The sequence below is a fragment of the Ascaphus truei genome, chromosome 4, assembly GCF_040206685.1.
Source record: "Ascaphus truei isolate aAscTru1 chromosome 4, aAscTru1.hap1, whole genome shotgun sequence".
Classification (NCBI taxonomy): Eukaryota; Metazoa; Chordata; class Amphibia; order Anura; family Ascaphidae; genus Ascaphus; species Ascaphus truei.
Genome location: NC_134486.1, coordinates 175,033,059 through 175,057,723, shown reverse-complemented (window position 1 = coordinate 175,057,723; position 24,665 = coordinate 175,033,059). Strand labels below are relative to the sequence as shown.

The following is a 24,665-nucleotide window of genomic DNA, read 5'->3' as shown; positions in this document are numbered from 1 at the left end:
TATAGTCGCTGCAATTATCTATCTTTACTTCCTTTTAGACAGAAGGGCGAATGCAACTGTATAAAGCTTAAGTTGTCCTACGTTATCTGGTATTGTGACTGTTCTCTTGTGCCGTTTAAGTCGCAGGGTCGCAGTGAAATCCTAATGAGTTTGCAGAAGGTCCTTGGCGGTCTCGGAGGGGCTGCATCTTCCAGCCACAAAGACATCTACAAGAACGCTCGTTCCCTTCTGACTGACAGGTCCATGGCTGTACGATGTGCTGTAGCCAAGGTGAGTAACCACTGTGTAATGTGAATAAGAACTGCATGAAGCTACAAAACAAATAATATACTGTGTAGACCAGTGGTTTTAAACCTTTTTTTGGTTGGAGAACCCCAGAATTCGATTTTGAAATTCTGAAGAACCCCAACCCTCGCCCCCATTCTCTCGTCGCTCCCGTCTCTCTCCCCCACCCCCTTACCCCTGTCTCTTTCCTCCGCCACACACTCTCCCCTCCCCCCTCACTCTACCCCTCTTGCACACACATACACTCCCCCACTCGCTTACACACACTCCCCCACTCGCTTACACATACACTCCCCCTCTCGCTTACACACAAACTCCTCCTCTCGCTTACACACACACAACTCCCCCTCTCGCTTACACACACACAAACTCCCCCTTTCGCTTACACACACACAAACTCCCCCTCTCGCTTACACACACACAGACTCCCCCTCTCGCTTACACACACACAAACTCCCCCTCTCGCTTACACACACACAAACTCCCCCTCTCGCTTACACACACAACACAAACTCCCCCTCTCGCTTACACACACACAAACTCCCCCTCTCGCTTACACACACACAAACTCCCCCTCTCGCTTACACACACACACAAACTCCCCCACTCTCTTACTCTTACACACACAGTCCACCACTCTCTTACTCTTGCACACTCAGTCCACCACTCTCTTACACACACACACACTCCCCCACTCTTACACACACTCCCCCACGCTTACACACACATTCCCCTACTTGCTTACACACACATTCCCCCACTTGCTTACACACACATTCCCCCACTTGCTTACACACACATTCCCCCACTTGCTTACACACACATTCCCCCACTTGCTTACACACACATTCCCCCACTTGCTTACACACACATTCCCCCACTTGCTTACACACACACACACATTCCCCCACTTGCTTACACACACATTCCCCCACTTGCTTACACACACATTCCCCCACTTGCTTACACACACATTCCCCCACTTGCTTACACACACACACACATTCCCCCACTTGCTTACACACACACACACACATTCCCCCACTTGCTTACACACACACACACACACATTCCCCCACTTGCTTACACACACACACATTCCCCCATTTGCTTACACACACACACACACACACACACATTCCCTCACTTGCTTACACACACACATTCCCCCACTTGCTTACACACACACACTCCCCCATTCGCTTACATATACACACACTCCCCCATTCGCTTACATATACACACACACACACACCCCCACTCGCTTACACACACACTCCCCCACTCGCATACACACACTCCCCCACTCGCTTACACACACATACACACACAAACTCCCCCTCTCATCCTCTGTTGCTCGACTGCTAAAACTCTGACTCAGGCCCTCATTCTCTCCCGTATTGATTACTGTAACCTCCTGCTGTCCGGCCTTCCTGCCTCTCACCTGTCTCCCCTACAATCTATCCTAAATGCTGCTGCCAGAATCACTCTACTCTTTCCTAGATCTGTCTCAGCATCTCCCCTCCTGAAATCCCTCTCCTGGCTTCCAATCAAATCCCGCATCTCACACTCCATTCTTCTCCTCACGTTTAAAGCTTTACACTCTTCTGCCCCTCCTTACATCTCAGCCCTAATTTCTCGCTATGCACCACCCCGACTCTTGCGTTCTGCTCAAGGATGTCTTCTTTCTACCCCCTTTTTATCTAAAGCCCTCTCCCGCCTTAAACATTTTTCACTGACTGCCCCACACCTCTGGAATGCCCTTCCCCTCAGTACCCGACTAGCACCCTCTCTATCCACCTTTAAGACCCACCTTAAGACACACTTGCTTAAAGAAGCATACGAATAGCACTGTGAACATTCTGAACACATGATACATAAAGCTTGGCCCCCTGCAGACGCACTTACCAGAACTCCCTCCTACTGTCTCTGTACGTTCGCCCTACCTACCAATTAGATTGTAAGCTCCTCGGGGCAGGGACTCCTCTTCCTTAATGTTATGTTTATGTCTAAAGCACTTATTCCCATGATCTGTTATTTATATTATCTGTTATTTATTCGATTACCACATGTATTACTACTGTGAAGCGCTATGTACATTAATGGCGCTATATAAATAAAGACATACAATACAATACACACACTCCCCCACTCGCATACACCAACACACTCCCCCACTCGCATACACACACACACACACTCCCCCACTCGCTTACACACACACTTCCCCACTCGCATACACACACTCCCCCACTCGCTTACACATACACTCCCCCACTCGCTTACACATACACTCCCCCACTCGCTTACACATACACTCCCCCACTCGCTTACACATACACTCCCCCACTCGCTTACACACAAACTCCCCCTCTCGCTTACACACAAACTCCCCCTCTCGCTTACACACAAACTCCCCCTCTCGCTTACACACAAACTCCCCCTCTCGCTTACACACAAACTCCCCCTCTCGCTTACACACAAACTCCCCCTCTCGCTTACACACAAACTCCCCCACTCGCTTACACACAAACTCCCCCACTCGCTTACACACAAACTCCCCCACTCGCTTACGCACAAACTCCCCCACTCGCTTACGCACAAACTCCCCCACTCGCTTACGCACAAAGTCCCCCACTCGCTTACGCACAAAGTCCCCCACTCGCTTACGCACAAAGTCCCCCACTCGCTTACGCACAAACTCCCCCACTCGCTTACGCACACACTCCCCCACTCGCTTACGCACACACTCCCCCACTTGCTTACACACACACTCCCCCACTTGCTTACACACACACTCCCCCACTTGCTTACACACACACTCCCCCACTTGCTTACACAAACCCCCACTCTCTTACACACACAAACACACACACTCCCCCTCTCGCTTACACACACACTCCTACACACACACTCCCCCACTCGCATACACACACACTCCCCCTCTCGCTTACACACACACTCCCACACACACACTCCCCCACTCGCATACACACTCCCCCACTCGCTTACACACACACACACACTCCCCAACTCGCTTACACACACTCCCCCACTCGCTTATACACCCACATACTCCCCCACTCGCATACACCCACATACTCCCCCACTCGCATACACCCACACACTCCCCCACTCGCATACACACACAGTCCCCCACTCGCATACACCCACACACTCCCCCACTAGCATACACACACAGTCCCCCACTCGCATACACCCACATACTCCCCCACTCGCATACACCGGCATACTCCCCCACTCGCATACACCCGCATACTCCCCCACTCGCATACACCCACATACTCCCCCACTCGCATACACCCACATACTCCCCCACTCGCATACACCCACATACTCCCCCACACGCATACACCCACACACTCCCCCACACGCATACACCCATACACTCCCCCACTCGCATACACCCACACACTCCCCCACACGCATACACCCACACACTCCCCCGCTCGCATACACCCACACACTCCCCCACTCGCATACACCCACACACTCCCCCGCTCGCTTACACACACACTCCCCCATTCGCTTACGCACACACTGCCCCATGCGCTTACACACACACATTCCCCCATTCGCTTACACACACACATTCCCCCATTTGCTTACACACACACACTCCGCAGCTCGCTAACATTCCCCACTCGCTTACACACACACACTCCGCAGCTCGATAACATTCCCCACTCGCTTACACACATTCCTCCACTTGCATACACACACACTCCCCCTCTCTCTTATACACACACCCCCCACTTGCTTACACACACACACGCACACTCCCCCACTCGCTCACACACACACTCCCCCACTTGCTCACATACACACACACCCCCACTCGCTCACACACTCCCCCACTTGCTCACATACACACACCCACTCGCTCACACACACTCCCCCACTCGCATACACACACTCTCCCCCTCTCGCTTACACACACACACACATACACTCTTTGACACGTGCTCTAACACTGACACACAGAGACTGACACACCCCTCTCTCTCTCTCTTTGAGGGAGCTGCGTGCTCTTGCCTGATCCTTCCTCTCCCCCCTGTCAGCAGGAAGTTGACACGACTTCCGACACAGGGAGAGGAAGGATAGCAGTGACCGTGTGGCTGCTGCTGAGCTCCGTAGCCGCCGGGTCCTTGCTATGTGGGGGTTCCGCCGCGGGGCCCTGGGACAGCATAGGAGAGTTCTCCCAGCTCTCCCCCCCCCCATGGCGGCTGTGGAACTTGCTTACACACACACTCCCCAACTCGCTTACACACACTCACTCCCCAACTCGCTTACACACACACACTCCCCCATTCGCTTACACACACTCCTCCACTCGCTTACACACACACACACACACTCCCCCACTCGCTTATACACCCACATACTCCCCCACTTGCTTATACACCCACATACTCCCCCACTCGCTTATACACCCACATACTCCCCCACTCGCTTATACACCCACATACTCCCCCACTCGCTTATACACCCACATACTCCCCCACTCGCTTATACACTCACATACTCCCCCACTCGCTTATACACCCACATACTCCCCCACTCGCTTATACACCCACACACTCCCCCACTCGCTTACACACCCACACACTCCCCCACTCGCTTACACACCCACATACTCCCCCACTCGCTTATACACCCACATACTCCCCCACTCGCTTATACACCCACACACTCCCCCACTCGCTTATACACCCACACACTCCCCCACTCGCTTACACACCCACACACTCCCCCACTCGCTTACACACCCACATACTCCCCCACTCGCTTATACACCCACATACTCCCCCACTCGCTTATACACCCACATACTCCCCCACTCGCTTTTACACCCACACACTCCCCCACTCGCTTACACACCCACACACTCCCCCATTTGCTTACACACACACACTCCCCCACTCGCTTACACACACACACTCACCCACTCGCTTACACATACACACACACTCCCCCCACTCACTGGCACACACTCCCCCACTCGCTTACACAAACACACACACTCCGCAACTCGCTAACATTCCTCACTCGCTTGCTCACACACTCACTCCCCCACTTGCTCACACACCCACTCCCCCAGTCGCTCACACACATTCCTTCACTTGCATACACACACACTCACCCTCTCTCTTATACACACACACTCCCCCACTCGCTTATACACACACCTACACTCCCCTACTCTTACACACACACTCCCCCACTTGCTTACACACACACTCCCCCACTTGCTTACACACATTCCCCCACTTGCTTACACACACACCCCACTCTCTTACACACACACACACTCCACAACTCGCTTACACACACACACTCCTCAACTTCGCTTATACACACTCCCCCACTCGCTTACACACACACACACACACTCCCCCAATCGCTTACACACACACACTCCCCCGCTCGCTTACACACACACACTCCCCAACTCGCTTACACACACACTCCCCCATTACACACACTCCCCCACTCGCTTATACAACCACATACTCCTCCACTCGCATACACCCACATACTCCCCCACTCGCATACACCCACATACTCCCCCACTCTCATACACACACACACACACACACTTCCCTACTCGCATACACCCACAAACTCCCCCACTCGCTTACACACACACACACACTCCCCCACTCGCTTACACACACACTCCCCCACTCGCTTACACACACACACTCCCCCATGTGCTTACACACACATTCCCCCATTCGCTTACACACACACTCCCCCACTCGCTTACACACACACACTCCCCCCACTCGCTGACACACACTCCCCCACTTGCTTATACAAACACACACACTCTGCAACTCGCTAACATTCCCCTCTCGCTTACACACACACACTCTTTGACACGTGCTCTAACACTGACACACAGAGACTGACACACCCCTCTCTCTCTCTCTTTGAGGGAGCTGCGTGCTCTTGCCTGATCCTTCCTCTCCCCCCTGTCAGCAGGAAGTTGACACGACTTCCGACACAGGGAGAGGAAGGATAGCAGTGACCGTGTGGCTGCTGCTGAGCTCCGTAGCCGCCGGGTCCTTGCTATGTGGGGGTTCCGCCGCGGGGCCCTGGGACAGCATAGGAGAGTTCTCCCAGCTCTCCCCCCCCCCATGGCGGCTGTGGAACCCCTGAGGGGTGCTCGCGAACCCCGGGTTCCACGAAACCCTGGTTGAAAATCACTGGTGTAGACAATCATGCAAAGCAATACTAAATGGATATTATTGTGTTTGCTTGATAACATAACTAATGAACTTCCAAATGGGTAGTCAATCTTTTTATGATTTTCTGATGATACTTGTAGCTTTATCTCAAATTTGTAGCAAATGACCATTTTGTGCTGGTGAAAAAGCAGTATTTTATTCAGATTTAAATAGCAATTGTAGAACGAAAGTAATTATACATGTACAGGCAGTCCTCGGTTATCCAACGGAATCCGTTCTGGAAGTAGCGTTGGATTGTAAAACCGTTGTAAAGTGAGTCCCATGTTAATCAGTGGGGGTGAGCGTTGGATAACGCATTCAGGCATCGGATAGCGCATTCTGGCTTAAAAAACCGGCCCTTAGGGTTGCATTGTAAAGCGTTGGATATTCCATTTGTTGCAAAAGAGAAACGTTGGATAACAAAGACTACCTGCATATTGTTGCATTTAAGCTTAAGATCTGAGAGGTATCTTCGTAATTTCTGAAGAAAGAACCAACATACTAAAGACACTATTGGATATAATTGTTCAACAGTATGTCAGATATTATACCTATCGCAATTATTCACGTGGGTTAGATTTTTTAATTTAGTACTAAACCATATATGCCAGAGACTTCAACATCGGTGTGCTTTGGAGCTTATCAAATAAGCCTCATAGTCTTCTACTACTTTACTTTTAGAGAATATTCAATTTTCACATTTGTTGTAAAGGTGCCTTTTTTTTTTCATTAAAAACTCAGTAAAATTCTTTAAGGCTTAAGTGTACTGATCATTAAAACTGAATTTGAGCACAAAAAAGGTATTTGAGACTTATTTATGCTCCTCCTCTATGGATGGGGTTGATCAGGAACAGATTTATGAAGTGGCTATATAGAAATGCTCAACATTTTAAATGTAACCCTTTCGCTGCCTGTGGAGCTTGCCTAGTATTGCAGTTTATGCCGTATTGAGTTAATACGAGTTGAGTGTGTTTTGGTATGTGTGTGTGTCTCTGCAGTTTTGTGGGTTTACAGGGGGCATTGCTGTGTGTGTTTGTGGGTGTACAGGAGGGGGGACTGCAGAGTGTGTTTCCGTATAGAGGGGGGTTGCAGAGTGTGTTTGTGTGTATAGGGGGGGCTGCTGTGTGTGTGTGTGTGTGTGTGTGTGTGTGTGTGTGTGTGTGTGTGTGTGTGTGTGTGTGTGTGTGTGTGTGTGTGTGTGTGTGTGTGTGTGTGTGTGTGTGTGTGTGTGTGTGTGTATTTATAAAGGGTGGTTGTGTGTATGTACAATTTTCTTTTAATAAACTTGCAGTAAAAACATAAGAATGTAGATGATCATGCTGATAAAAATCAATATGACTACAAAAGTGTCCTATCTTTTTTTATGAAAAATGTAAAGAAAACATAATTAGCCTACATTTAGCCTATAATAGTAATAATCCCCTCAGAACATGGTATTACTGGCCAATAATGCCCTGTCTGGGTTAAAGTCCCTTGGCTGCGCCTCGGGCCTTCAACTCTTCCAGCCAGGGAATTATTGGCCAGTAATGCCCTGTTCTTCGGAGATTATTACTTAAGTAATGTTTTTTTTTCGCAGTGCCTGCTGGAGCTGCAGACCGAGGCCGTTTTCATGTGGACAGCCGAGCTGGAGAACGTAGCAACACTTTGTTTTAAGGCCTTAGAAGGCTCCAACTATGGAGTGAGAGTCGCAGTTTCTAAACTCTTGGGAACGGTTATGGCCACGGCATTAATGCCAAAGCAAGCAACAGGTAGGTTTACAGCAGCTCGGTTGCATTCATTAGGACTCGTACAGAAGGTGGGTGGGAATAACCAAAATCCCCAGTCAGTAACCAGCAAAGTACTTCTAGTAAAATTCCAGTGGTCAAGGAGAAATCTCTCAGAAATTCATTATTGTAGAGTCTTGCCATGTGCGGCTTAATAACAAAGCATCAAACTTCTTCTTGGATTAGGAAACCCAGCAGTAAAGCCAGAGTCCAATGAGGGATGAAGACACTATTAGTGTAAATCCCTAGACAGCTGTCCTTGCACATCTCTATTTCTCTACAAGAGCTCCATTCCTAATGCCATCGTCAATGACCTGTACATTTCAAGTTAGATTTTTTTTTTTAATTTGTTTTGTTTTACTTTTTATCTTATTCACTAAAGTCATGCGACAGAATGTTAAGAGGGCCACGTTAAAGGAGGTGTTGGAACTTATGGCCACAGGATTTCTGCGGGGAGGCTCCGGATTCCTTAAGAGTGGAGGAGAAATGTTGAAAGGCGGAGGATCAATCAGTCGAGAAGTGAGAGTTGGCGTTACACAGGTTTGTTCTGCAATATGTATAAACCTATAAGCAGCCGTACATAGCCTAGAAAGTAAAAAATAGCCATTAACATCTTGTGTGTATTATTTTCTACTTCTGTACAACAATGAAGCAGAGTTTTACTTTTTAGCATTTTTGGAAATGAAAAATACAACTTTGGCTAGTAACAGTGTCAACAATAAATCATTTTGAAAACAATGTGATTGGGTAGTCCCTGCCATGAAAAACTTACATGGCTGCACATACATGAATTCTCAAATGTTAAGAGATGGTTAATACATCCTACAAAGTGAATACCCTGGAGTTCTATAATACCATTATCAACTCTGAATTCTACTACCGAACTTTACTCAAGGTACCTGTTCTGTAAGTGAGGGCAGTAATAGTGTGGATGTATTAGAAAGCAAGACGTACATTGTAATTCTTTGCTAAAATATCCTTAAAAGTCTAAATAATGGAAGCAGGCTTCTAAACTAGTCATTTTTGAGGTGTGTGTTTTTGTTTTGCTTCGTCTCCCAAGCCTGCACCACATCTCCAAATAATTGCTTTTACCAGTCATTTAGTGATTGAAACCTGCATTGTGGTTTCCCTGGCATCAGTTTAATTTAGTACAGTAATAGTAATGAATATTTTTATTGTGCATTCTGCTCTTACGTTGACCTGTACACACAGGGACCCTTCAACCAGTTCTCCATATCGGACAACATTTTGGAGTGGAAAGGTTACACGTTCGTGCGTGCGTGCGTGCGTGCGTGTGTGTGTGTGTGTGTGTGTGTGTCGTAGCCCGAGAGGCAGATGGTGTCTCGGGCTACAATCCGGAGGTTCCCTCAGCTGGCGGTGGGCATTTAAAGCCGTACCACCACACAGTTATAAAGAAACCTTTATGTGATTTCTATTTAATCCATCTTGTAAGTGGGCATTGTCTTCCCCCCTACTTTTTATAATAAATCCAATTTTTCTGGTAATGCCCTAGGATTGTGCGCTGTTTCTTTTGTTATATATATATATATATATATATATATATATATATATATATATATATATATATAGTGATTGTTTAAAGAAAAAGCGTTTCAAAGACCGTTTCAGAAAATAATGGGATAAAAACAGAAAACTTAAATACGTTCTCACATGCTAAAGTCCTTAAGAGGATATGAAGAAATATGAGAATCCACCTGTTATTTGGCCTAACACCCCTCTATGTTGAACCTCTTCAGCCTACACCTGCGTTGCCCCAAAGGCTATTTTTAAAACAAGCCAAATCAAGAAAACTGCTTAGCACATAAAGCTGAAACTACCATGTGAGTGCAGTTTGTCTTCGTGTTTCCCCTTTGCACTGCTATGAAGTGTTTCAACCTTTTGCCGTTTGTATTTAGGACTTTTGGACACAGTGACGTCTGTCCTCCTTCACCCCAGCATGGCAGCCAGACTCGCAGCTGCATGGTGCCTGCGCTGTGTTGCTGTGGCACTACCCTTTCAGCTTACACCGCTGCTGGACAGGTGTGTAGAAAGACTAAACAACTTGAAGAATTCCCCTGAAGCGGTTAGCGGTTACAGCTTTGCAATGGCTGCTCTACTAGGCGGTGTACATCAGTGTCCTTTGGGTATTCCTCACGCCAAAGGAAAGGTAAGAAACAAAATGTATCTGGTCTTTCAATACTTAATGGGCCATAATTACTAGGTTACTGTAAGCCTTGCAGCTTAGCACCGCTTGGTAAATATTGCTCATTGTTTATGTCTCTCACAAACTGTGTGTCTGTGCATGTGTGTACAGGCATACCCCGCTTTAATATACGCAATGGGACCGGAGCATGTATGTAAAGTGAAAATGTACTTATAGTGAAGCACTACCTTTTTTCCACTTTACAATGCATGTACTGTACTGCAAACATCATATATGTGCATAACTGATGTAAATAATGCATTTGTAACCAAAATAAATACAGTAGGCTTTATTGAAATAAAATCTTTAATGTCAGCTGATTTTTCTTATGTGCTGACAGATACAACATGGATGAATGGAAAATTATTTTAAAAATATGTAGGAAGGATGAAGGAGAGGGCATATCTTCTACTGTACAGTATTTTTACTGAAAGGGCATGAAGGTGAGGTGCATTTATTTGACTGACTGATATATTTTTGGGACTTATTTTTTGTGACTTTGGTGAAAACAGTACAGTACAATACTGTACAGTACTGTACAGTGTTTTACAATGCTGTGCTTCCTTAGGCCGTGCGTATAGTGCCCGCGACCGGCGACATCACCCATCATAGCTAGCGAAAGTTATATGCTCCCGGGCATTTGATTTGTTCAGGGGCTGTCACATGAGGTGACAGCCCTTGAAAATCAAATATTCCCGGCTTCCAAAGTCTGCTCCGTCGCATTGCCGCTCTCGCGCTTACTATAAGCGCACGCGGCGGCGGCAGCAATGTGTTTGTTTTTGGGTGGCATCGCCGGCACTATACGCACGGCCTTAATCAGGTCCTTGATCAGCTTGGCTTGCACGCACTCCCTCAGTCACGCACACACTCCCTCTGTCACACAATCTCTCACGCACTCCCTCAGTCACACAATCTCTCACGCACTCCCTCAGTCACGCACACACTCCCTCTGTCACACAATCTCTCACGCACTCCCTCAGTCACACAATCTCTCACGCACTCCCTCAGTCACACAATCTCTCACGCACTCCCTCAGTCACACAATCTCTCACGCACTCCCTCAGTCACACAATCTCTCACGCACTCCCTCAGTCACACAATCTCTCACGCACTCCCTCAGTCACACAATCTCTCACGCACTCCCTCAGTCACACAATCTCTCACGCACTCCCTCAGTCACACAATCTCTCACGCACTCTCACTCAGTCACGCATGCACACGCACTTAGTCACGCACGCACTCTGTCACGCACGCACGTGCACTCAGACACAGACACACGCACGCACTCAGACACAGACACACGTGCAGACACACGTGCAGACACACGTGCAGACACACGTGCAGACACACGTGCAGACACACGCGCAGACACACGCGCAGACACACGCGCAGACACACGCGCAGACACACGCGCAGACACACGCGCAGACACACACGCAGACAGACACACACACGCAGACAGACACACACACGCAGACAGACACACACACGCAGACAGACACACACACGCAGACAGACACACACACGCAGACAGACAGACACACACACGCAGACAGACACACACACACACACTCAGACACACACACACACACACTCAGACACACACACACACACACTCAGACACACACACACACACACACTCAGACACACACACACACACTCAGACAGACACACACACACACACTCAGACAGACACACACACACTCAGACAGACACACACACACTCAGACAGACACACACACACTCAGACAGACACACACACACTCAGACAGACACACACACACTCAGACAGACACACACACACTCAGACAGACACACACACACTCAGATAGACACACACACACACACTCAGATAGACACACACACACACACTCAGATAGACACACATACACTCAGATAGACACACACACACTCAGATAGACACTCAGGCAGACACACACACTCAGACACACACACACACACACACTCAGACAGACACACACACTCAGACAGACACACACACACACAGACACACACACACACACACACACAGACAGACACAGAAACACACACAGACAGACACAGAAACACACACACACAGACACAGAAACACACACACACACACAGACAGACACACACACAAGCACAGAATGCAGTAGAAGAGCACCTCCTCCTCCTCCCCGTAGCCTGTAACTCACATGCAAAGTTCCATTCTACAGCAGCAGCAGGCTAGAGCGAGCTCTGAGGAGGGAGGAGGGAGGAGGAGAGCGGAGGGAGAAAAGCCAGGAGCTGCAGTGCGGGCGGAATCACTGCTATAGCAGCTGATTGATGGTGCGCCCGATCTCCCCGTTCCCCCTGCCATCTGGCCCCGTTCCCCCTTACCCCTTACCTGCACTCCCACTCAGTTAGGGACCACAATGAAGGAGGTTGCAGTATTGATGAGAGGTGCGCACGCACGCACGCCGCCCCCTGGTGTCCGTACTCACGAAGCATGCGTACGTACAAAGGGGTATGGTGTAACTAAAAATAAATGTACGTACTTGCGAGTGTACGTAAAACGGGGTATGCCTGTATTTATATGTGTATATACTGTACTCGTTCAGCCTAATAGACATTACTGAAACTTGGCTAACGCCACCTGTTACTATCTCACCTGCTGCACTGTCTTACAGTGGCCTTTCCTTTAGTCATACCCCTGACCAGGGAGCAGACATGGTGGAGGAGGCCTTCTTCTCTCTCATTGATGCACTTTCCAAGTAATACCCCCTTGTCCTTCCCTCTCGTTACCCTCATTTGAAAAAAACACTCCTCTGTCTCTCCGTATTGCAGACAATTTTGTTGCCTGGCTTCCACACCTGCTCATTCCTGACTTCCTCACTCATTCTAGCAGACTTTAAGATTCCTATTGATAACCCTAATACTCCAGCTTCCTCTTATTTCCTCTTTGACCTCATTCTTTGGTCTCTGAGCGGTTGTCCAGCTCTGCTTCACATTGTGATGGTTACTTGCTTAATATTATGTTCTGTCGTCTCTGTTCCCTCACTAAATGTCAATGGAGGAAATCACTCTCTAAAGCTGATTTATGCACCGCAAATTAATTCTCTTTGCCTGTAATTCTGCCCAAATCCTTTCTAAACAAAACTACTTTTACTCTCACATATCTACTATCCACCAATTCACAATGTCTGTTTTCAACTTTCAACTCTCTTTGTCCTTCCACCCAAGGTCCCACTTCTGGCCTTATAGCTCAAGATCTAGCTAACCACTTTAGAGATGAAATCAACGCTATTCGACACGACTTTGTCAAGCCACATCCACACCAGTTACCAAGGAGAAAGTCTCCCATCTTCTCCCCTCACCCCCCCCCTCTACAATTTTCTCTCTCAATCCTCTCATCTCCTGACCTCTCCTCTTTCATTCCAATTGTGTGTAACTGTTTTTCTGCTATTTGCTCGTGGATGTCCCATTATCATCTCTAACCTAACATGTCAAAAACAGAGCTTATCAGTTCCCTTCCTTCTAACCCTACATCTGTACCTAATTTCTCAATTGAATTGTAAGTCTCCACTATACTTTGTAGACTCCAAGCTAGATGCACGGGTGTCATTTTTGTACTCCTCCCTCACCCCTCACAATCGGTACCTCGCCAAATTTTGTTTCCATTTCTGCAATATTGCCAATCTACATCCCTTCCTCACCTTTCTGACCTAATTTCCAAGTTATTTCTCAAATGCAATCTACTTTGTGCTCATGTTCTAGGTCTCTTCACTTCCATGGCAACTAAACCCATGCTAAGCAATCCAACACATGCTATTATGCACTGCAGCAGTTTAGTGAAGGTTATTCTGGTTCCTGAGTATTACTGTTGCCAATCTGTATACTGTATGAAGTCCGTCTCATTATTTTGATTTTGTTGTTGCAGATGGTTGTCAGCATAGCCGAAGACTTGTTACGCACTGCTTCACAAAATAGCAGACTATCGTTACAACGCACGCAGGCTGGATGGCTATTGCTTGGAGCTCTAATGACATTAGGTACGTACGCTGCTCTGCATCTTCTCTGTACCCTTCCTGTTTGAGAGATGCACAAAGTAGAAACCAAGCACAAGGAATACCTGCCTTTGGCTGGGGTTCATCGGGGTATCGCACCCCAATCCGTTGGTAATTGCATCACAGCCGGATGAATCCCTGTCTTGCTATGTAACTCATTTCTATGGCAAAAGTTGAATTTCTGTAACTTGGAATAATAGAAAAGGATAATGGAAAAGTGTGCATCGCTCATAGGCGCTTTTTGGGAACAGAGTAGTTGGGTTAGTGATAATATAATGTGGTGCCTGATCCATAAACCTACTTCCTTTGGATTTATCATCAAGCTAACACTCTCTCTCAGAACCTGAATAGATGGGCTGCTGTAAGCTGAGTACTGCACTGGTTATACCGTCTGAAGCTCCCTCTTATTTAGCTCCCCATAGTCCCCGCATTTTTACAAATAAATGTGAGTGTTGTGAGTACTTGTTTGTTTTTGTTCTTCTCTGTAGTAAAAGCTTGTCATATCCTTGCCAAACATACATGGAGACAAGTCTTGTCTGCTCACATCCTTTCCGTTCACAGTCCATTGCTATAGTCCCTATGGCTTCTCACCAATTTCTTGTCTCAAACTTACACAGGCCCCTCAGTTGTGCGATACCATCTCCCTAAGATGCTTCTGCTTTGGCGAAATGTGTTTCCTCGTTCCTTAAAAGAGTTGGAGGCAGAGAAAGCCAGAGGAGACTCTTTTACTTGGCAGGTGACTCTGGAAGGTCGCGCTGGAGCTCTCTGTGGTAAGAAGCAGGATGGTACACCCCCGATTTCCTTATTGGTGCAGTCCGACTTAGGAATAAAAATGAATTGATGTTTAATTGGGTAATTCTATAGTTCAACGTTTTAGTAGCCGGAGAAGTGTAAATGTGTTGTAGGCTGTGATACCTTTTTTAGTGGAAAAACAGAGTCCTCCATAGATGAAATTATAGTGTACAGAGCTTTCGAAACTTCAAAAGTTTATTTTTCTAGTGTACAATGAAAATTAAACCTCTGTACACTAACTTAATCTATGAAAAACTCTTTGTCCGCTAAAAGGTATCACAGCCTAATATGGGTCTAGTCTGAGTAATAAAAAATAAATAAAAAAATAGACCTGTATTTAAATATGTAAGCATTGTAAGCTGTTCGGGGAAAGGACTCCTTTTCCTAATGTCTACTTTTATTCCTATCATGTATCTTATTATGATGTCAGGTGTATTACTACTGCAAAGCGCTATGTACTTGGATGGGCGCTATAAAGATGTATGCATGTGTGTGTGTATATATGTATGTGTATACAGGCATACCCCGTTTTACATACACTCGCTTTACGTACACTCGCAAGTACGTACATTTTTTTTTAATTGCACCTTACCCCCTGTGTACGTACGCGTGCTTCGCGAGTACGGACACCAGGGGGCGGCGTGTGCGTGCTGTGGCGGTGTGCCCTCTCTTCCTCTCCCCGGCTCTTCCTTCACCTGGCTCCCCCAGCCCTTCCGTTCCCCGGCTCCCCCAGCTCTTCTGTTCCCCGGTTCATCCTCTCCCCGGCTCTTCCAATCACCTTCCCCTCTTCCTGGCTATTCCGATCACCCCCCGCCCCCCTCCCTCTTTCCCTGGCTCTTCCGGTCACCTTACCCTCTCCCTGGCTATTCCGATTACTCCCCCCCCCCCTCGGTTCTTCCGATCACTCCCCCGAGCCCCCCCGGTTCTTCCGATTACTCCCCCCCCCCCCCCCCCTCGGTTCTTCCGATCACTCCCCCGAGCCCCCCCGGTTCTTCCGATTACTCCCCCCCCCCTCGGTTCTTCCGATCACTCCCCCGAGCCCGCTCAGAGCCGCGCTCTAGCGTGCGTGTGCCGCCTCTGACTGCCATGCTTCTGCCGCCCGCAACCTGCACGCTGCTTGAGGTAGGGAAAGAAAGGGAGGAGGGACATGCAGGGGGTGGTGTGATGTGAGGGACATGGGGGGGTGATATGAGGGACATGGGGTAGGGGGGTGATGTGAGGGACATCGGGGGGGGGTGATGTGAGGGACATGCAAGTGGGGGGTGATGTGAGGGACATGCAAGTGGGGGGTGATGTGAGGTACATGCAGGTGGGGGGGATGTGAGACATGCAGGTGGGGGTGATGTGTGAGGGACATGCAGGTGGGGGGTGATGTGAGGTACATGCAGGTGGGTGAGGGGGGGATGTGAGACATGCAGTGGGGGGTGATGTGTGAGGGACATGCAGGTGGGGGGTGATGTGAGGTACATGCAGGTGGGGGGGGGATGTGAGACATGCAGGTGGGGGGTGATGTGTGAGGGACATGCAGGTGGGGGGTGATGTAAGGGACATGCAGGTGGGTGGTGATGTGAGGTACATGCAGGTGGGGGGTGATGTGTGAGGGACATGCAGGTGGGGGGTGATGTGAGGGACATGCAAGTGGGGGGTGATGTGAGGTACATGCAGGTGGGGGGTGATGTGAGGGAGATGCAGGTGGGAAGTGATATGAGGGAGATGCAGGGGGGGTGATATGAGGGAGATGCAGGGGGGGGTGATATGAGGGAGATGCAGGGGGGATGATATGAGGGAGATGCAGGGGGGGTGATATGAGGGAGATGCAGGGGGGGTGATATGAGGGAGATGCAGGGGGGGATGATATGAGGGTGGTAATATGAGGGAGATGCAGGGGGGGGTTGATATGAGGGAGATGCAGGGGGAGGTGATATGAGGGAGATGCAGGGTTAGGTGATATGAGGGAGATGCAGGGGGAGGTGATATGAGGGAGATGCAGGGGGAGGTGATATGAGGGAGATGCAGGGGGAGGTGATATGAGGGAGATGCAGGGGGAGGTGATATGAGGGAGATGCAGGGGGAGGTGATATGAGGGAGATGCAGGGGGAGGTGATATGAGGGAGATGCAGGGGGAGGTGATATGAGGGAGATGCAGGGGGAGGTGATATGAGGGAGATGCAGGGGGGGTGATATGAGGGAGATGCAGGGGGGGGTGATATGAGGGAGATGCAGGGGAGGGTGATATGAGGGGTGCTGGAGGAGATATGATTTTACCCGTGCGGCCTGATTTTTAAAAAATATTTATAGGGGGGGGGGGGTCTTTTAAAAATGTATTGAGGCGGTGTGGGTCTTTTAAAAATGTATTGGCGGGGGCATTTTTAATATGTATTGGCGGGGGCATTTTTAATATGTACTGTATTGGCGGGGTGGGGTTACATGTATTTAGAGGGATGGGTTTTTTTGGTATGTATTTTGTGGGGGCACTAGTAAGAAAAAATTAGCTGACATTAAAGATTTTCTTTCTATAAAGCCTACTGTATTTATTTTGGTTACAAATGCATTATTGACATTAGTTATGCATATATATGATGTCTGCAGAACAGTACATGCATCGTAAAGTGGAAAAAAAATAGTGCTTCACTTTAAGTACATTTTCACTTTACATACATGCTCCGGTCCCATTGCGTATGTTAAAGCGGGGTATGCCTGTATGTGTATATATATATATATATATATATATATGTGTATATATATGTGTATATGTATGTATATATGTGTGTATAAATGTATAGTATACACATTGTTTTGTGTATTATACACACGTTTTTTTAATTTCAGTAATGTTTCAGTTGGATCTATAAATGCCATTAATTAAATGTTTTCCATTTGTACAGCAGACTAAATCATGAATCATCTATGTTAATATATTTTGATGAAACATTGACTTTTTTTCAAGCTATGCAGAGTTTTGTTGCTCACTGCCCTGAGCTGCTCACTGAGGATGTGATCAGGAAGTTGATGACACCCATTGAATGTGCCATGACCATGATGTCACAGTAAGTAATTGGGGCATGGCTGCATAAAATGCTTAAGTTATGCAGTTTAATTAGTCTTTACATCTAAATCTCATTTAAATCAGGAACCTGCACCATTGAATTTGTATTTATTTTTTTGCGTGCTTGTAATTGGAACCAGGGAAATTTGGTGGAAAAGACAAATAGTTGGTAACTACTACAGATGCAGCGGCCATTATCCGAACATTTACCTGGGTACATTTTGTGTTGTGCCGCGTGTAGGCTGCGATATATTCACAAGTTTTGCCGCTGCAAACGGCCCATCGGATAAACACAGCAGGGGTCCCTGCTGTGTGAATCCTGCCGGGATCTGCCTCTCTGTAATAGACGCGCAGTAAGAGGCTGAATCAGTCACTAACTGCGCACCTCTCATAGGCGATCACGGGGGGGTTTATTTAATTTTAAACATTACAGTATCGTAGCAGGGGGTCTCCGGAGCTGAAACGCATTGGTTTCAAGTCCGGGGATCCCCTGCTTCCCGAGATACAGGCCCCGTTATAGGGTGCCGGTATCTCCTATGCATGGAAATGTCCCGATCACGTGACGCGAGACATTTACATGCATAAGAGATACCGGCACCCCATAACGGGGCCTGTATCTTGGGAAGTAGGGTGTCCCCGGACTTGAAATCAATGCGGTTCAGCTCCAGAGACCCCCTGCTACATTACTGTAATGTTTAAAATTAAATAAACCCCCCGCGATCGCCTGTGAGAGGCGCGCACTGTGAGTGTGACTGATTCAGCCTATCTCTTACTGTGCGTCTATTACAGAAAGGCAGACCCTGGTAGGACTCACACAGCAGGGACCCCTGCTGTGTTAATCCGATGGGCCATTATAGTCTGCCCGGCAAAACTTGTGCGGATCACGGTGAGATCTCGAAATCCATTTCGAGATTTGTTCGAATAACGGCCGCTGCATCTATACTTCAGTGTAACAAGCTAATGAAACTCTGTTTTCCAAATAGTGGAGTGTTTCACTGATGTCAGAACTACTGACTAGATCAGCGGTGCGCAAACTGTGGGGCGCGACCCCCAGGGGGGGCGCGACACTGCCGACGGGGGGCGCGGGGTTTACAGAGGCCCCGCGCGCTTCCCGAAGGCACTTAAATTAAGTGCCGGGGGAGCTGCAGGGCCTCTGTAAACTTAACTTACCGTGGCTCCGGCGGCTTCCTCCCTGCAGCGCCATGGCAACGCGGCGTCAAAATGACGCTGCGGGATCATGTGACGTCACGTTGCTATGGCAACGTGACGTCATTACGCCGGAGCGCGGGTAAGTTGGGGTTGGGGGGGACGCGGGAGTGAGGGGACAGCCGTCGGGGGCGCAAGGGAAAAAAGTTTGCGCCCCCCTGGACTAGATTGCATTTTATTATAAATGCTACCCTCTCACACTGCTTGAATATAGAATATACCATTCTGTTTTTATTGATCACCGCCTGTAACATTATAAAGTAAATATATTAATGAGCAATTTTTGAACTGCAGACCATTCCAAATATATATTGTCCCTGAAACTGAAGTTACATTGCTATCGGAAAATATAGGTCTATTCACACTACTAAACTGGGTGAAAAAAGCTTTTAGGAGATTATTTTAATTAAATTATTGGCACCAATCACAAGTTAGTGTCATTTTTTTTCCCCCTTCTATTCTTTTCTAAATGACAAAAGTAGTTTTGAAATGACCTGTGTGGCTGATAATACTGTGATGTCACCAATGTTTGTTTACATCTGATATGTGGTCACAATACACATGTGTTACCAGAGGCACACAGGTGTGCTCCACTATTATTTTATAGAATATATTATTTTGCCACATCCGCATATAATTGGTTAGAAGAGAAAAGTATTTTTGTTCGTACTGTGTCATGCAAAGTGTTTTTAGGCGTTTGGAAAAAATGGGTTAGGTTAAACCAGTAGTTCACAGCCATACTGTATCCCTAAGGAACCACAGATATAACAGATATATTTACTAACTAGTTTTCTGCCATGCGGAAGACTAGTTGGTTCTGTTCATGTGTGCACAACAACAGATTTCTACCTACCCTCTTAATAATGGAGTCACCTACCACCAAAGACTTTTTTGTTCTGAGTATCCTGTCCTCTGTGCTGGATGAACAATTCCCCGGGCTGCTAAAGGAATCGGTCTCCCCAGCCTTGCCATTCCTGCCATGACACACCTAATATCTTCACTCAATCTGGCAAATCTATTGGGATCTGTCAACTCAGAACTGGCATGCCTCTCCCTATTGCCCCTGCTTCTTCTTCTGTTACCCAGCTACCTACCTGTTCCTCACTCACAGCTCCACCATCTGCAACACTAGTCCCAGCTAGGGCTTGCTTTGTGAGCACTAAACTCTGTTAAAGATTGTCAATGGCCCTCAATGTTGCAAATTGCCTCTTCAGATTAGCAATCTGAGACGCCAAAGAAACCACCTGCTCACACTTGCCACCGCTGTATGGTCCCTGGAACAGCTGCTCCAAGGGACCAGTACACTGTTTTTTTTTGTTTTGTTTTTTTTTAACCCGATTGTGCCAGTCACATCTGAATGAATTTGGTGTAAATATTATTAGAATATAATCTGATGCTACTGGAAGCTTGGTCCAGCTACTGTGCCTTGAAGACAGAGTTACGAACCAATGAATGAAACTGTTGAAGCTGTGCTCAAACATCTAATAAACCTGTTGACTATTCAAGATAGTTTAGATTTTTTTTTATTTGTAGTTGCAATAAGAGAGCCTGGTTCGGTATAAACTGTCCTTCTGAAATCATTTATTGTGTTTAATGCAAACTTTTTATTTCCCCTCTTGATTTAACTCTATAGCATCCTTTCTGTAATTAAAGCACATGGGACACATCTAAAGGCAAGTGCTGCAATGGTCCGTCTGAGGCTGTATGACATTTTGGCTTTGTTGCCCCCCAAGACGTATGAAGGTAAAGATAACCTCTTAATGTTCTCTTTTTTTAAGAATGGCTAAGTTGATATAGAAAACTTGGTGGACTTCTAGCTCCAGGATCTTAACTGGGAACAACAATGTTTTTGAGCCTCAGGAAGAAACAATAAAATGTGACAAGATTCTCGTATTGGAATTGTCATTCTCAACTTCTTGTTTTTGACCTTGGTATTCACGAATAAAGGTCCCTACCCCTCTCCTCTCCCCCCCCCCCCCCCCCAGTTCTCACATCCTGTGTGATAGGAACATAGAATGAGCCTCTAATTTGTATCTGCAATGGTATTTTGTTTTAATTTATTAACAGTTTTCTTATCTCTTCTAAATATTCATGTATACCTAAATATCCATTCTTTTGTATAGGAAACTTCAACGTGCTTCTTCGTGAGCTAGTGGCAGAGTTCACCTTAACCGACAACTCTTCCAATACCACCACATCCCTCCTCCGCTCTCTGTGTCACTATGATGACAGTGTGCTGCTTGGCTCGTGGCTGCAGGAGACTGACCACAAATCCATTGAAGATCAGGTATGGGATTGATGTGGAGTGACAAACAATATTTCTCACCCCCCTCCCCTCCCCCTACAAAAGGTAGCGAATGATCTTGATTGTTGCATGATCAGTGTGGTCCCAAATTGAACGAACCAAGTTAAAGCTGGGTGATGCCTTCACAAAACAATCGTACCGAAATGAGTGTTAAATTATTTTTGTAAGCTTATTGTGAAAAGGCACTGTCGCTGGAAGTGTATGATGGGGTTTACTACCCTTATCTCTGCTTACATTTCCAGTTTCCCAGTTTGTCATTTGACTCAGTGGGCATGTATAATTCTGGTTATTTTACCCCTGTGATGGAACAGACCAGATTGGGTCATCCCCCTTTCAGCGTTCGTATTTTAGAATTCTTTATAATTATTCCTATTCTTTCGCCCTCATTGGGCGAGCTGCTCACGTGACGCATCAGTGAGCAGCTATATCAAATTTGGTTGTCTCGCCAAGCAGGTAAGCGCCACGCTCGCTCACGCTGGCCACACACATTGCAGCAATGTGTTTCATCGCGGCCAGCGGGAGCGCCCGCTCAGCGCCACCCTGGACAAGGCCTAAGACTTGTCTTTGGCTTGTTTCTTGTAAGGTCAGTCTTATTTTTCCCAGTTGGCTGTACAGCTTCCATCTTAAGACCAGAGAATTGTTTTCTCATTGGTTGGTACAGTACTCGCAACCTTCAAGGGGGGGGAGGGGGCAGAGAGGGTTTATGGGGGATTGTGACACAGATGTTTTATTCTGTTGCTGCTTTTATTAATTGATATTTGCATGTTGTGCAGCTCCAGCCCAACAGTGCATCTGGAAGTGGGGCTTTAGAACATGACCCTTCCTCAATATATCTGCGCATCCCAGCCGGAGAAGCTGGCCTGGCCCCCTCCCGCTAGGAGTGTCTGTGATCGATGCTTCTGTGGCTCTCTTTGGGGTGGTGTTCCCTCACGTGTCATCCAAGCACAGGTCAGTGTGGCATTTCAATTTGCGGCAGCAAATTGGGAAGCAGTTGCTAAAGCAACTGGGTCACTTTCAGGTGAGTGTTACTGAAGGCAGAGTTTCTGCAAAGGAGATGTCCTAGCAAAATGTGATGCTAGTTCAAGCTCTAAACCAGGGGTGCGCAAACTGGGGGGTGCGCCCCCTAGGGGGGACGTCGTGTTTACACAGGCCCAGTGCTTCCCCGAATGCATTTAAATTAAATGCTAGGGGGCCGCACAAGGCCTCTGTAAATTCCCTTACCTTGATTTGGCTTCCAGCAATATGACTCGATGGCAACCCGGCGTCAAATGACGCTGTGGGGTCACGTGACGTTGTGTTGCTATGGCAACATGACGTCACATGACTCTGCTTCGTCATTTGATGCCGGAGCCGAGTGGGAGGAGGGTGGGGGGGCGCGAGCAGGGGGGGAGATCAGGCCTATTCTCCGTTCTGGAAGAACATTTAGAGCATCAATTCAAAAACATAATTTCTTGTTGTATTTCAAAAAAAAATCTCTCTTGCCGTTGAATTTTAATATTGTTTTATTTTAATGTTCTGTGTTTTTGTTTTGTTTTTAAACAATACCTTTTGCAGTGTTTTTTTTCCTGCAATGTTGACACGTTCAAATTTGCTCCTACTTTGCGTTCAGCTATGTAACTCTTAACATTGGCATTTATAAAACAAAGCCCAGTTACTAAATATATATATATATATTTCTCAAAAGAATTGGTGTGCACACCTGTAACACCTCCAAATTACACGTGAGAATAATATAACATGTAATAGTGCTCCTAGTAGGTGCTGCTTATTATCTAAGGTCCCACAAGATCCTCAAGAAAGAAATATAAAGAGAAATGACAGAAGCGCAAATAACTAGGAAAAAGATATACATACTAAATAAATAGTAAAAAGGGAAAATGAAGACTATTCTACTAGGTCGAAATCAGAGGTGAATGTCCAATTCAATGAACAGAGAAGAAAACCGGTCCTGAAAATTAATAATAGCACAATATGGTGAAGTACTGTAAAAAAAAGGTTTACTACCCAAAAATAAAATGCCACTTACAATCTGGCAGAGTAAAATCGCACTGTGAGCAACATCCCAATACAGCAATCTGCTCCATGTCGGCTAACGCCGCTTGTTCGGATGGTAAGTAGTCTCTGGTCACACAGCACGCTCTGTCGATTCAGACCACCTAGTCACCAGTCGATTAAGTTAGGGGGCGTGACGGGGCCTGTGCATTGGAGTTGATGCAACTACAGACACAGCTGTGAGGTTTCCACTCCAATGCACAGGCGCCGTCACTCCCCCTGATGTAATCGACTGGTGACGAGGTGGTACGCACAACTTCAGCTTGCCCCGGTGCCGGGAAACAATTACTCTTGCTACATCTGTATAATGTGGTCTCCTTTTTCATTACTTGGCCATTTTGTTCAGCTGCTGCTGCAATTCCTGCTTTCTCATTGTGCCTACGGGTAGTAATAATAAATGATGGATATGAAAAGAATGGTCTGTTTAGTGTCGAATTTTGCTGTGTAAGACCCATTGCAACAAGTTGCTGTTGGGATTTTGTGTTTATTACAGGCTGCAAATGTTGGATCATTTTGCTGAATGTGTCAAGCAAGCTAAAGGAGTTCGCCAGCAGGCTGTGCAGCTGAATATTTTCACAGCTGTGCTTAGTGCACTAAAGGTAGGGACAATACCATACTGATAAATAACATGTAAAATGTACATATGTTTATCACCTCTCTCTGTGATGCACAGAGGATATTTCAAGAATGTAAGGTTTTCTTTGAGGCTTACAGCTCATAACCTGTGTATC

The 24,665-nt window shown here is 47.1% G+C and overlaps 1 protein-coding gene across 1 annotated transcript in view; it reads left to right on the top strand.

Annotated features, from left to right (window-relative positions):
* Window positions 1–24,665, top strand: part of LOC142492344 (HEAT repeat-containing protein 5B-like) — a 42,204-nt gene that overhangs the window by 14,376 nt on the left and 3,163 nt on the right. Inside the window, 13 exon segments of the mRNA XM_075594992.1 lie at window positions 127–270; window positions 8,116–8,287; window positions 8,685–8,842; window positions 9,515–9,578; window positions 10,219–10,469; window positions 14,407–14,518; window positions 15,151–15,303; window positions 18,273–18,372; window positions 21,211–21,320; window positions 21,701–21,864; window positions 22,656–22,737; window positions 22,740–22,830; window positions 24,428–24,533. Of these exon segments, the coding sequence (XP_075451107.1) occupies window positions 127–270; window positions 8,116–8,287; window positions 8,685–8,842; window positions 9,515–9,578; window positions 10,219–10,469; window positions 14,407–14,518; window positions 15,151–15,303; window positions 18,273–18,372; window positions 21,211–21,320; window positions 21,701–21,864; window positions 22,656–22,737; window positions 22,740–22,830; window positions 24,428–24,533 (1,707 nt within the window).